General features: G+C 30.9%; 1 protein-coding gene across 10 annotated transcripts in view; it reads right to left on the minus strand.

Moving 5' to 3' along the window:
- Nucleotides 1–15354, minus strand: part of LOC141450661 (uncharacterized) — a 249567-nt gene that overhangs the window by 99919 nt on the left and 134294 nt on the right. For 9 of the 10 annotated variants that reach the window (XM_074121292.1, XM_074121283.1, XM_074121334.1 and 6 more), the window contains one exon: nucleotides 6042–6293. In XM_074121292.1, coding sequence (XP_073977393.1) covers nucleotides 6042–6293 — 252 coding nt within the window. Of the gene's footprint in view, nucleotides 1–6041; nucleotides 6294–6991; nucleotides 7147–15354 lie in introns of those variants that run through there. The other variant, XM_074121356.1, reaches the window with a different exon arrangement.

A 15354-nucleotide genomic window follows, 5' to 3' on the forward strand; every position in this document is an offset into this window, starting at 1 on the left:
AGCGCCATTAGAATGAGAATTAATGTAGTAATGACTTTTGAGGGTCTCGACACATTATATACTTTCTGTGGGAACTTTTCTTACGTAAATAATACCGCCTCAAACTAATATATTATTATTAATCATTTTAATAACACTGTGAATTTTCACCCGTTTTTGATTAAATTTCGCAAGAAGAAGAATTTAGAGTGCGTTACACTTAAGTGCCTTCTGATCTCACACCTACAAAGGGGATGTATTGCAATCATGCCGTTATTGCAGTTTAAATTTTAGGATGAAGAACTTTAATTGTAGATAACTTTTCTTTCCCTCTTTGGAAGAGGTTATTGCGATCAGAGCTCTACTTCTCTTAAATCCCTCAGAGGAAGCAATGTAATCACAATTTATCTCACCGCTCTTACTAGAAGGTAATGTAATCACAATTTTCTTTTTACTGTACCTCTTCATGGGATGTGAAATCATTCATCATTTCATCCCATAACATTTCTCTCAATATCCATTTTCTTACCTCCAATTTGTTACCATTCCCACATAACTTATAACATTTTTTTATTTTCATTCTACACCTTCCGGCTAGTTGTTCACTAATCCCCCATAACTTTTCCCAGTCTGCATTTTCTTCATAACAACTTGGCAATATTCCTCCCTAACTTTTCTTTAGTCTTTATCTTCTACTCACTAATTTGATACTAATTTGATTTGAGATACCTTCCACTAACTTGGTATAATAATAATATAAAGTATTAAAGTACAGTGCATAAAACTATTGCTTATCCCAAATGTTGACAAAACCTGTAAACCAGAATAGAAACTTTACAGAATAGACTTTTAATGGTTTAGAATATTTTGGAAAATGATAAGAAGATAGTCAAGGAGGGGAGTTTGCCTCACCTAAGTTAAGCCACTCTAAAATTATCATTATTAACTCGGTAAACCTTGGCCCGAATTTGATAAAATTTGCGAGTGCCATCTTGCTCTTACTCTACTAAGGGAAAGTATTGCAATCGTTTCAAATTATCGATGGGTAATCTGATTTTCATGAATGAACAATTAAACACAAAAGAATGTTTAAAATTAAAAAATAAACATACAACAACTTTATTATTACAGGTTTGTTCAAAAATCTTTATTAATTATTATAAATATTACACCATTGTTTGAAAAAGCACGCAGACACACCGTATTAAAACTGTCCGGTAGGACAGTTGTATAAGGGTTGATCATCAAAAACTGCACGAAAAAGCGTTAGGTTTAAAAACACCCAACTTTGACAATTTTTTTCTCTTTTTCTATAAAAGATAAAATTCCCAAATTTTCTTTAAAATATAGGGCAAATCCTCCTTTATGACTGTAATTTTTTTGCAACAACCTAGATTTGATAGATATTGAGAAAAAAGATGCTCAAAATGAGCAAAAACGGCATTTTCAAAAAATGTTCTTGTTCTTGTTCTTCTTGTTCTTCTTGTTGTTGTTACCTTTTTTGTAAACAACGTAGCGCCTAAACGCGTGAACCGATTTTCATGAATGAGATGTCATTCGATTCGGAATTTTATGTAGATGTGCCTTTTGGGGGTCGCGACGCTGTACATGGAATGGGAGAGGAGTTAGCCCCTTTTATGTGAGGCCCCCTCCAAAATTATTATCATTAATTACTCTGTAAATCTTAGCCCGATTTTGATAAAATTTGGTAGGATGACAGGGTTAGGGCTCCCCTACGTAACATTAAAGCGACGATCTGCTCTTACACTTGTTAAGGGGAAGTATAGCAATCGTTTCAAATTATCGAAACGTAAACCGATTTTCATGAATAAAGTGTCATTCGAATCGAAATTTTGTACAGATTTGCACTTTAAAAGTCTCGACGCTGTGCCTCAAAAGGAGGGGAGTTTGCCCCACCCAAGTAAGGCCCTTTCTAAAACTATTATTACCAATATTTCTATAACGCTTAGTCCGATTTTGATAAAATTTAGTAAGAAGAAGTGGTTAAAGCTCCTCTACGTGGCTGTGAAGTGCCATCATGCTCTTACACCTACTAAGAGGAAGTATTGCAATCGTTAAAATTTTCAATGAGTGAACCGATTTTCATCAATGAATTGTAGTTCGATTCAAAATCTTTGCCTCTTTGCCTTTTAGGGAGAAGTACTGTAATCGCAGTTTATTTTTCTTACTCCTCTTAAAGGGAAGTACTGAAATCGCAGTTTAATTTTGCTATTTACGTACAAATTACCTTCCTATTTTATTCAAAACGCTTTCTCAAAAAAATTGTTATTGAGGATGGTTTGGGGACCGCAACTATAATCATTCTTTAAAAAGATCTGTCCAGTGGTAGTAACTCCGACTTAACACCTTTTCAGGTTATAATGATAAAATTAAATTTATTATTCCCAATTTTAATAAAATCTGAAAAGCAGATATGTAACTTTGCAAGATAGACAAAAAAGAAAATCTATCCAAAAGGTACAAAAATCTCCTTAACAAAAACTTACAGTTTAAAATGTTAAGTATAAGGGTTGATTAAACGCCAAAAGGTACACAAATCAGCTAGTACCCAACATTTCATTGATATTATTTTAAGTAATTTTACTACATTAATTTTCATTAATATTTTTTTGAATTTATTAGATGTTTCACAGACCCTTATGCTGGCCAGTTCATTCATTTTCTTTTATGATTTAAGTCGCGTCAACATCAAGGTTATTGGCGCCCGGAGCTTTTTTCAGTGCACTGCCGGCCTCCGGACAGTGTTCTCTCGTTACAGACAACTCTGTCCATCACCCGGACAGTGAGCTGTATGAAGCTCTTAGAAAGAGAAAATCTAAGGGTCAGCAGCTGGATTCGAACCCGGAACCTCCACGTGAGAATCCAATATGCTAACCGCATAGCTAATCCCTTCCCTTTGTTCATTCATAATATTTTATTTTTTTGTTATAATTATGATAAAATGTATATTATATTTTCGTAATTAAATAGGTACTTTATTTTAGCTTTATTCCAAATTATTCTTCTGATTTATGCTCTTTATTCTGAATAGTCACATATATCGTATGTATGTACATGCACGTTAAAGTAAAAAAAGACAAAGGCAGAGTCGGCTACTATTTAAATTTGAATCACGGATTTAAAACAATATTTCAGTCTAGAATTCGTCTTTCCGAAGTATTTGTGAGCACAAATAACGCGTAGGTAATATCAAGTAAATTATTCAACAATAATTATTCATTTCTCAATTGTAATTTAATGTAGTCCCTCTAATTTTACTTATAGTAAAATACTGGAATAATTATGTTAGCTGTCATAAAAATATGCATATCTTATTTATCTTATTACAGTCAATCTAAGTTAAATGGTGTTCTACTTGAACAAATATTTTGTAGATTAAAATGGCCAGCATAAGGGTCTGTGAAACATCTAATAAATTCAAAAAAATATTAATGAAAATTAATGTAGTAAAATTACTTAAAATAATATCAATGAAATGTTGGGTACTAGCTGATTTGTGTACCTTTTGGCGTTTAATCAACCCTTATACTTAACATTTTAAACTGTAAGTTTTTGTTAAGGAGATAGAACAAAGGACTGAAAAAACAGTTTGGCCAAAAGTAATAATTTTAAAATTCTGAAGATGTATTATATTCACAACGCCTCTAACAAAGATACGCCTCGATATGCTTAAGAAAGACTATAAGAAAATGGAAAATGTACATTTGTTGGACCGCTTTTCATCCTGTGAAATGGAAAGAACGGTACTATAGAGGGCAGCTTAGAACAGCTCTGTTCAATAGAAGTGCCTACAAACAAAAATGTTAAACCTACATATTTTTTTGAAAATTTTCAACTGGTTTATAATAATTGAAAAGGGCGTTTCCTCAACCAAAAGAGTATCTTAGATAGAGAAACGTCTTTTGAAGAATTCAGCTGCAGTTTGGAGTTAATCCTAACTCAGGTGAAACTATTAGAACTTAGAAAAATTATTGGATTCGTTTCTAGGGAAGTCTGGAAACAGCAATCATTGAGCAAAGTGACCAATCCCCTGTTAGGTATTTTAACCGAAACCTTCATCCTATAGAAGCGTGAATGGTTCCTATCACACACAAAATAACAACATGGACTATCCATTTTTTCAAAGATCTGTTCCTGCGGTATCCCCCGGCCCAACAACACAAATAACAATTATATTAATAAACCAAATACTTATCATAGGATAGAACTCTAGGATTGCAAAAGTAGTTGATGGGCAACTACTTGGGTTTAGCAAAACCACTAACTTCACTTACAAAGAGCCGCCTCCGTTCTAAGCTTTGTTCTACGTGATCAAATTTAACTGGAGAGCTAAAAACAAGCAAGCCAATAAGCACTATGCACTGTCATATTTTTTGTGAAAGTTTTTAAATTAAAAGATATAATCAACGCGGAGGCAAGTTGGTGAGACATGAAAGTGTTTTTTTTTTTAAACACTCTAATTGAAACAGGTAAAGAGTTAAATCGTAGTGAGCTGTGTATTCTAAGTTTAAGGAATGATATTTATGAAGAGCCGTCTTTGAAAAAATTCTAACAATATTGAGGAATCTATTCAGTAAAGTGACACTTGCAGTTGATAGATTTTGTTTAAAAGTATATAGCCGGGTTCACAATCGGACCTAAAAATGGGTACTTCCAGCAAAACTGAAAATTATAATCAGCACGATTACAATAGTATTCCATTTATAAGTGACTATATAAAGTAAAACATGGATGTTCCATTACAATTAGTATTTAACAATAATAATCACTAAATAGAAATACATGTTTCAAACAAGTAGGTTAATGAAGCAAAAGTTGTTTAATATACATTATCAGTAAAACATTCACATGTTAGATTGCGCGCCTACTACCGTTAAATAGCATTAACTAACTGCAGAATAACTACAGTTCTGTGTAATTACAGATAATACTAAGTTTTAGTTTTATTGGTAGAATATAAATAGAAGCGGTTACAGCAAAATATTAAGTATTTTACTAGTTATGCTTTTAATAGAAAATAGAATAATAATTATTTAAAAAAAAAAAAAAATTCAAATTCCATTTCACTGGTTCTATTCAATGAACAAAAATAGTTTTCAAAATTATAGAAACCAAGATGGTAAAATATACATAAAATTGAAATTAGATCTGCAGAATGGAGATTATACAATAAATAAAGACCGGGAATGTGAACAACTGCCTTATCAACAAAAGACTCACGTTTTCTTGCTACCTTAACAATGAAACTTCGTTTTTCATATGGATAATTCAAACGCATCAATAATATGCGCGATCATTTATTATTATTAAATTTTTCTTTCTTATTCTACACCGTATCGAGAACATTTATTGTATGAATAAAGGTTTACGCTTTCTAGAAATAAATACGTATTATTTCATTTTCATTTTGTTGTCTTCCAGTATAGTTCATTGATATGGGCGCACTTCAACAAAGAAAGATCTTTAAAAAAAAATTCCTTTGTATTTCAATAAAGAAATTTACTTTTTATTTACTTAATAGCAATTTATTTAGAATTTGCTTTTTTTTTAATACATGAAAGATTTAGTCAGTATGCTGCGTTGTCCGTATAATATTAATCAAACTCAATTCGAAGTGGAAAAGAAAATTTTAAATTTAAATCTTGAATATTTTAATTATCCTTGCCTACTTGAAACATCATTCGTTTGCACGCAATTATGTACTAATTAACATAATTGTTGGCACATCCTAGCCAATTCTATCACCAAACTCGTTAACTTCATATTGAAATGTTCCCGTTGTTTTTATATATTTAAAATATGTACTAAATATACATACAGATATCTATACATATCTAAATATACATGTGATGACTATTAGATGGCAAAATGAATCTACAAAAGAGATCCGGCATAAACTCTAAAACACTTAATGCATGTTCAAACCATAATGTCCACCGTGAGGAATCCTATAAGGGTCCGTGTGGATCAAACAACAACTTATTATCAGCCCTAGACGGACCCCCAAAACAGCATCGTAATGTGTAAGTCTACAATTTTACCTGAATTCGCTTGTGTTCTAAGACGGCTAGCCCGTGTACTTCTAATATTGGCGGCTGTTGGACTAGTCGGAGCGACACCCTCTCTCGGCCCAAACTGGGCAGCCAGCTGCCTTCGCCGTTCCTCTTTATAACGGGCCATTCTCTCTTCCCTGCCATCGTTCATGCCGCCTCCTCCACCGTGTTTGGCCGAAGCCACCATACTGCCAGGAGTCGGACCACCGTTTTCGCATCGCCCCACCACTCCACACTCTTCTGAAACAAGAAAATTTTATTTGTCTTTGTGAAATCGGTAGTTTAAAATATTACAACATTCAAATTTAAAAAAGAAGGATTTCATTCCGAGCTTTTGAAGATGGAAAACACATTATTTTTGCAGCAATATATAATATATATTTTTGAGGTGAAAATGAAATAATTTGAGCCAAATGATATCCAAGATTTTTTACAAGAGGCAAATTTTTATTTACTATGCAGTGCAGAAGTTAGTTGTACGTTTTGTTGTATGAAAAAGGGAAAAATATTTAATTACAATTTCACATAAATGATTCAAAATGAGTCAGAACTTAAATTACAAGAGAAAGAATATTCGGCAATGGCCACAAAAAGTATTTATTTTTGTAAAAAACGTTTCTTTTAATGCTCTATTTTTGGGTACCCTTCATCAGCAGCTTCTGGTAATTCATGGCAGTATTAATAAAAGTACTGGAGATACATGACAAAATAAATACTAACAAGAAAAAGTATGAATGAAAAAATAAATAATATAACTTTTTCCTAGAAAGAGTAGCCAGCTTAGTTGCATTGGACTTGTAGAGGAACATACTTTACATTACTTATTCATGAACGATGCTTCAAAGTCGGATTTACTATCTTAAAAACAAGATGTCATTAATTTCAAACGAACTCATTTTTAGAAACAAAAGGAAACAAAATATACGTGACCTACATACCAATGAGCGAAAATACGAAATTGTTGGTGCCATTTGGTTTAATTATCATTGTTCCTCCGCTCTAGGTAATGTAACACTCTCATTCTGGATCCACCTATTTCTTCTGAATTTTGAAAGCCATCATGGAACACCTCCACACAAATAAAACCTAGATTTAGTATAATGTAACCTACCTAACAATTTTAATGTAAACATGTGATTTTGTTTTCTAGAAGGTTTAAGTTTCTAGATAAATCTATCTAAGTAGTTTAATATCATAAATTAATATTTCAATTGTCAATAAATTTTTCTACTCCTTATTCTTGCTTTTCAATGAATTTTATTTTCCTTGCTTATTTTTAATGAGGTAACTTCTTCGGTAACTGGTTAAGTATAAGAAAACAGAAATTGTAGCCCTTGAACATCCATTCACTTGTTTAAACGTCTGCTATTCGCTGTTAATTAGAGATAAAATTACGCACACACTACTTTTCATTTTTAAATTAATCTAGTTAATTACTTGATTAGTAATAAGTTATGGGTCATAATCATAAATTTAATATCACAGAAAGAACTGTACAATATCAGCGATTCATTTTATAAGTGTCTATTGCGTTTCAGATTGAGTGTAATTCAGAATATCGTTAGAAATTGTGTTCTCTCTTAGTTGATTTTACAATTAAGATGAAAGAAAGCTAAGTAGTTTCAAAGAAATGAGATTTCTTATGTAAAGTCTTATTGGGTCTTATAAGAAAACCCAATGTTTCTGACTGAGTTCAGAGTTAGCAAAGAATAAATAGGAATAACTTTGAAAATTTCAAAAGTAAATATCTTACTTGTGATTAAAATCAACGGTAGATTGATGATTGATTACAAAGGGATTGACTTAATAGAAACAAAACCCATTATAAATATTAGTGTTTCTATATAGAAATTTCCTAAAATGTGTACATTCAAATGAGATTGACAATGATGAACTACTAGAATTGGCCAGTGGTTCGCTAAAACAATGTCAATTTTATCTGCAATCCATAAATTTTTTGGCTGTTGAAGGGTCAGTATTGAGTGCTGATAAAAAGCGAAACGAACTGGGTAGCCAAGATTCGTATAGATCTGGATAGCACAGTTCTCTCTCAGTGGAAACTTAACTGGCAGCTTAGAGCTTATTAACTTGGAACCATTGTGAAGATTGTGTCAGGAAGAGGAAGAAGCGGCCTCTCATTTGCTGTTTGATTGCGTTGCAATTGAGCGATTACGCTATGAAACCTTATAGAGATAGTGGCGCAAAAAATCGTCTATCCAAAAAAGGGGAAGGCACAATAAGTATCTTGTGACTGCGGTGCCGTGGGGCATGAGTCCCGTCCCTTTTCTAATCTTAATCCTAACTGGTAGCTGCGCAAATGAAATGGCAGATCTTTACTTCTGTTTGAAACGTTTCATGATAGAATCAAAACGCGACATTGAAATACATAGTATCTCTTGGGGATTGTTTTTCAGCTGGTAGCCCTGATCTTTCATTTATTGTACATTGTTTCATCGTTTAAATCTGTTGAAGCAGATCGGCCCTATTTTCAAATTGCGCTGCAGATGAAAGTGCACTAACAAGTTTCTTTTTCAATGATCTTCCTGACGGATATTCAATTCTAACAGACACCACATTTAGGGTTTGAAAATTGATGAGTACTGCCTAAGTTTAGCGATCCAATAGCAAATTAGTCAATAATCACTTGTAATTATTCTCATTTTTTAGATGTCTCAATTCCAAAACAAGAATGACTCTAGGGAGCCAAAATAAAGATATAGTTCTTAGTGGTTTTGGCTTTTCAGGAACTCCCTTTACGAGATATATATCCCTCCAATAACAATTGATCACATTAAGATCAAATTCTTTAAAATAACCTAACGAGAAGGCAAGCATTGAGCTTAAAATAATGTTTAGAATATATTAAACAATGTAAACATTGAAGGCTGAGAAAAAGGAATATTCAGAAGTGCCATATCATAAGTTAAACAATAGTTAACTTCCTAGAAACCTTGACTTTGTAGAATTATTTATAAGGGTTAAACAGTATTGTGTTGCGAGTTTTGTTGTACAAATTGAATAGCACTACTGAAAATCTTCTTTGTGTGATCACATAATTATTCTCAATAGTAATAAACATAAAATGTATGATGTATTTACTATATAACTGTCCTTTAACAAATTAAATATTTAACCAATTTACAACCCAGTACAAAAGAAGTTATAAGTTTGATTAAAAACTAGATTTAACTAATATTTATTTTTGCAACGCACATAGTAAGGCTCACACTCTTAGAAGACTTCTCCAATTTTAGATAACTAAAAATCCTACATCTAGTATTAAAAAGTAATTTTGGAAAAAAAAGATTATAAACTTTAAATAGTAATTGGAAATTACTATGAAAAATTGGCCTTAATACGAAAAAACATTTTTTCTTTCTAAACGTAAAAAAAATCAAAATATTGTTTTTAAAGTGTAAGTTGTTAACGTTAAAATTTCAATTTTCTCAAGTTGAGTGATTGCCCAGATATAAAGGAAATTTTATAAAAATTCATTTATATCGTCGTATGAGTTTATGTTGGTTATTGATAGTGTAATTGCCCTGGTGTCAATCGTTAACAGATATTTTAAAAGTCTCTGATAAAATTACGGACTGCAGTACCGTTTGGATTCACTCAACATCAAAAAATACTTATGTAGTCCAACTGATATAAAATTTATTTTTCTTATCCTTCGGATTTAAGTTAATGCAAATGGCAAATTTAAAAATCGTTATTCTGCTAAACGTTATTTAGTTATTTATAAAGGAAAATTTCCAATTATAGTAATATCGCCCCAAACATTAGGTAAGAAAAGCGTGAAAGCCACACGTATTACCTAATTTAAAATTAAATTTAATGTTTTTTACTTGGCATTCAATCTTTACAACGGTACGACCCTTAGACCTTATTCAGTTAAAAACTATGTTACATGAAAAAAGTTATAGCTAAAAATTAATTAATTAAATTAACATAAATGCTACATACTTATTTCAAATCGCATCCTAATGTTTCTCACTATTTCCCAAATATTGTTTTGATGTAAATACATATAGCTCTTGCACGAAATTGCAGAAATAATTCGAAAAGTAACAAAAATCTCAGGGTAATAGAAAAGTCGCACAGGTATTTATAAGTTGATATTTTAATTTTTTCTAAAAAAAAGAACAAAACAAAACATGAGCCTAAAGAATTTAAAATTCATTTCAAACTATACGATGAATCTATCCAACCTTAGCTAATAAAAACAGGTACTTTTTTAAAAACAAGATTTGCAGCTCGTTTCTAAGAAAAAACAAAGTATTCTGTCAGAGATAATGTCTGAAATTTATTTCTTATCTACCTTTGATACTAATTATCAGAAATCTTATCATTTCTGCTTTTTAATGCACTTTCTCAAAATTCAAAAAAATTACCTTAGTAATGGAGAATATAACTTATTTAACAATAATCAATTAATGATAAGAATTAATGACAAGATAACGTCACATTTAGACAATAGTGTTTCACTTCTAGCAGTGACCTGGAGAATAGATTACACTAGAATAATCCGGAACATTTACAAGAAAGATGATCAATAGATGATAATATATGCAGTTCAGTAGAGTATGTAAGAGATAGTAATTAAATAAGATCTAATAATCTAAACGTTCTTGTATATTAATAATAAATGAAAAAATGAAATATTTAAATCGGATTTCTATTTACTTTACCTTTTATTTGACTCATTTCCATTAGTTCACTAAATCTCCATAATGTTTTTGTTAAAAGGACTACATACTTTCATACAGGAAGTGTGCAAGTACTTTATATATTAAAGCTATTTTGATTGGAATGATTTTTCACTTTTCTGATATTTTTTTTGAAATTACTATTGTCAAAACTTCATGTATAAATCAAAAGTTTTAATTTGGATAATTTTCCGAGAAATATACTACATTAGGCAAGAATAATTAATTGAAATTCCGTTTGGAGCGCTGATTTTCAAACTTGGATAACAGCTCGCCTAATCTATTAATTGTATTCAATTGAAGTTAGGTAATATTAAGTATCCCATAAGTATAATTTGATAATTTGTTTTTCATCTTTATTCATCTTAAATCTAACGTTAGTTACCCATTTACAAGAAGTATATAGTGAGATATTTCTAACATAATAGTGAAAAAACATTGATAAAATTGAGTAAAAGGTTTTGAACCATCATATTGGACGTAGTCTAAACGTCTAATAATTAAGAAAAATAAGTACTTATAGAACCTCTTTTTAAGTGTAGAAAACAAAACCCGTAAAACGACGTGCGCCCAGAGAACCAATTGCGTATTTTCAAAAAAGGAACGAAAATGTAATTTTCATTACTGAAGGCGAGGCTCATTGGCAGATTCTTTGATATGGAAGAACTGAAGGATTGAGAAGTGTAAAGGTTTCAAAGTTTGGAAAGCCCCATATGTGGTTCTTGTAAAGCAGATAACCAAAATGCAGGTATATCTTAATTTTTTTAGATATTTTAATAAATTAAAACTTTTCAACTATTCAGAGCTAGTAGAAGTTTTGAGGTTAGATTAACTGTCTACCTCCAGTTATTGTATGTAGTTACTAGCTTACTAGTAGTGAATGATAAAGTCGATATCATGTTGCTTGTTATATTAAAAGGAAGGAAATATAATATGAGGAAGATAATAACTGTGGGCGTGCCCTTTCTAAGGTCACTACTATGAAAGTTGAATGTAATAAAGCCAATATGATTTTACACATCTAAGTTATTTCTTCTTAATACGTCTCAAATTACATTCAATTTTAATCAAAATAAACGTAATCCTTTCCAGGCCTTCCTTTTCAGTTCTGAAATAATGTTGTATCTTTTTTCTTGAGATTTTATTACTGGAGCTATGAGTATTTTGTATTTTGCTTTTCGATAAGTTCGTCTTTTAAATGTTAAAGCTTAAATAAGAATAGTCTATAGGCAATAGATTCAATCGGCAACTCAAACAGCTGCATTAAATAAAACAATAATCATTAGTTTATGCAATTTATTTACATAAACCAGCAAAAAACAACAAATGCGTAGCTATAAATTTTCGCCTTCTATTGAAGTCTCTATACAATAAACTTCGAATTTTTGAGATACGTCTTCCAGAATTTCGAAGCGAATAAAGTTTTCAATAAAAATGGTTACATATTTTTGTGAATTTTTTCTCATTAAGTCGTGGGATAAAATGATCATTGCATTGTTCTCACTGTTTCTGCCATTTCTTCATTATATAAATTATTGTATTGGGTCGCGATAATGTAAGAAATTTCAGTGTTGCAGGCGTTATAGAAAACAGAAAAAAATCTTAAGTTACTCAAGTAATAATTTCTATAGTAATACTTAATTAAAAATCTTAATTACTGATAAGTATTTAATAAATCTGTCATTCTTAAATTTAATACACATAAATTTGGTTAAAAAAACTTGACAAAAATTAAAATAATTTGGTTTAAACAAAGATAAAAACAAAACAGTAGCTTAAATCAATTACTCTCTTGGGAATCACTACAAATGTCTTCGCATTGTGCACAGAATGTTTTACTTTTCCCTGTTCGTTCACATTTCATTTGATTTAATTCAAGTAGAAACTTTCTCAGCTACATTGTATTTCTCACCAGAAGCAGAATTTTTGCAATATTTCTTGTAAGTGGCAATGTTTATTGCAACAACACAATCTTTATTTCGAATACTTGAAAGTAAATATTAGAAATTATTTATTTAAACTGATTAAATTGCTCTTTTCAGCCTTGATTAAACTGTGGTTTAATAATTGTTCTTATCGAGTATTTTTCTTGTAGCTTTCTCAGACACGGAACATTTTTGAGGAGTTAGATGAGAAAAGAAGAAAAAAAAAAATTTTTACCCGGAAAAAAGGTTAAAATTTACTTGGTTGGAATAGCTGCTGTCGTAGGTTTAAGAAAAAGTTATATGTAGAATCCTATAACTAAAAAACTTTATTTCACAACATAAATTGTTTGTGTATCGTGAGAGAAATAGCTTTTTTGTCACTCAAATGGTACCAGAATAAAATTAATTTTGAAAATTAGACTCAATCACATTGAACAGTCAAACAGAACAGAAAATAAAATCCAAGTGATTTGAGTAATACATACAATTTTCCCTCAACATAAAACATTCTTATTTAAAATTTCATAAAAATAGTAACATAATCAATTATTGGGGTAGTATTTTGCGTGTTTCTATAACAGAAGTGTTACCCTACAACAGTAACACCCAACTTTGTGTATGAACCCCCTCCTTACAGAATGACATGCCATAGTGGTTGAATCAGTGGGTGACTCACCTGCCTTAACCAACTTCACTTATGTTCTCAACAATCTCCTGCACTTATAGTTCAACCCTATCTTACTTTTGGAGTGTATTTGTTTCTCTTGAATTTAGAGTAATCCCAAAATCCGATGGAATTGCGAAATTCTAAAGCAAATTGTGAACTTTTTTTTTTTTTAAAGTACATTATTCTCCTTTTGTTTATTATTAGAGGCGTAATCTCCATGATTTAAGTTTCTTAGCAATAAAGTTAAAATAAAAAAATAACCTAAAGCTAATGTTTAAATAATCAACAGTTTTGATTAAAATTATAAGATTATTTTAAATAATATTTTTAACTTCAGATTCTACTGTAATATCATTTGCTCAGCAATATAAAAACGATTGTATAGTGTGTAGAAGCGATGATAAAGATATTTGAGTTGTCGAACAGAGAATTCGATTTTCAATTTAACTCGGGAGTAAAATTTGTTACCTTGGATATATTCGTCTGGCCCCCACTGCCCCTAATGTACAATAAAGAGTGGCAAACAGAGCAAAGTATATAGGTTAGACGGTTAGAGAGACACAGCTTTTCCTCTGCCGGCTCCATAGCTTTTCCTTTCCACAAATTAATGACCCCTAACTTATTTGCTGGTTCAGCAATAAAACCCTATTTGTGAAAGTAATATTCTCACTTTATAATTTATATTATTATTAAATTGGCTTTTGTAAAGAAAATAGTTCGTGTCTGGGTACGTTTTTTGTTTTTTTTTTTTAATTTCAGAAATTTATAGGCTATTTATTCCACTGAATGGTTATTTACTTCTGAAAGTTTCTGATAAATATTGTTGACATCAAATTTCTTCCTTAAAATTGAAAAAAAGATAAGGCGAGTGTTTGTTCATTTCCTTCATATTTCGAGTTGCTGTATCTCCTGTCTTATTAGTGATAGACCTGCGAAAATCTGTAAAATTATAGTACTCTTTTACCTTCACATTTATGCATAATTACAGCTTTCTATCTCAATTTTTGAAAAAGATATGGGGCAGTAAATTTTGAGTGTTTCTTCATTTCCTTCATCATTCGAATTGCTGTTTCTCCTGTCGTATTATTAGTGATAGACCTGCGAAAATCTGTAAAATTATAGTACTCTTTTACCTTCACATTTGTGCATAATTAGAGCTTTCTATCTCAATTTTTGAAAAAGATTTGGGGCAGTAAATTTTGAGTGTTTGTTCATTTCCTTCATATTTGGAATTGCTGTATCTGCTGTCCTATTAGTGATAGAGCTGCGAAAATCTGTAAAATTATAGTACTCTTTTACCTTCACATTTGTGCATAATTACAGCTTTCTATCTCAATTTTTGAAAAAGATATGGGGCAGTAAATTTTGAGTGTTTGTTCATTTCCTTCATCATTCGAATTGCTGTTTCTCCTGTCGTATTAGTGATAGACCTGCGAAAATCTGTACAATTATAGTACTTTTTTACCTTCACATTTATGCATAATTACAGCTTTCTATCTCAATTTTTGAAAAAGATATGGGGCAGTAAATTTTGAGTGTTTCTTCATTTCCTTCATATTTCGAATTGCTGTATCTCCTGTCGTATTAGTGATAGACCTGCGAAAATCTGTACAATTATAGTACTTTTTTACCTTCACATTTATGCATAATTACAGCTTTCTATCTCAATTTTTGAAAAAGATATGGGGCAGTAAATTTTGAGTGTTTGTTCATTTCCTTCATATTTGGAATTGCTGTATCTCCTGTCTTATGAGTGATAGACCTGCGAAAATCTGTACAATTATAGTACATTTTTACCTTAACATTTGTGCATAATTAGAGCTTTCTATCTCAATTTTTGAAAAAGATATGGGGCAGTAAATTTTGAGTGTTTGTTCATTTCCTTCATATTTCGAATTGCTGTATCTCCTGTCTTATGAGTGATAGACCTGCGAAAATCTGTACAATTATAGTACATTTTTACCTTAACATTTGTGCATAATTAGAGCTTTCTATCTCAA

This window comes from Rhodnius prolixus, unplaced genomic scaffold (assembly GCF_049639745.1).
Source record: "Rhodnius prolixus isolate KJV_2025 unplaced genomic scaffold, Rpr scaffold_1, whole genome shotgun sequence".
Taxonomy (NCBI): Eukaryota; Metazoa; Arthropoda; class Insecta; order Hemiptera; family Reduviidae; genus Rhodnius; species Rhodnius prolixus.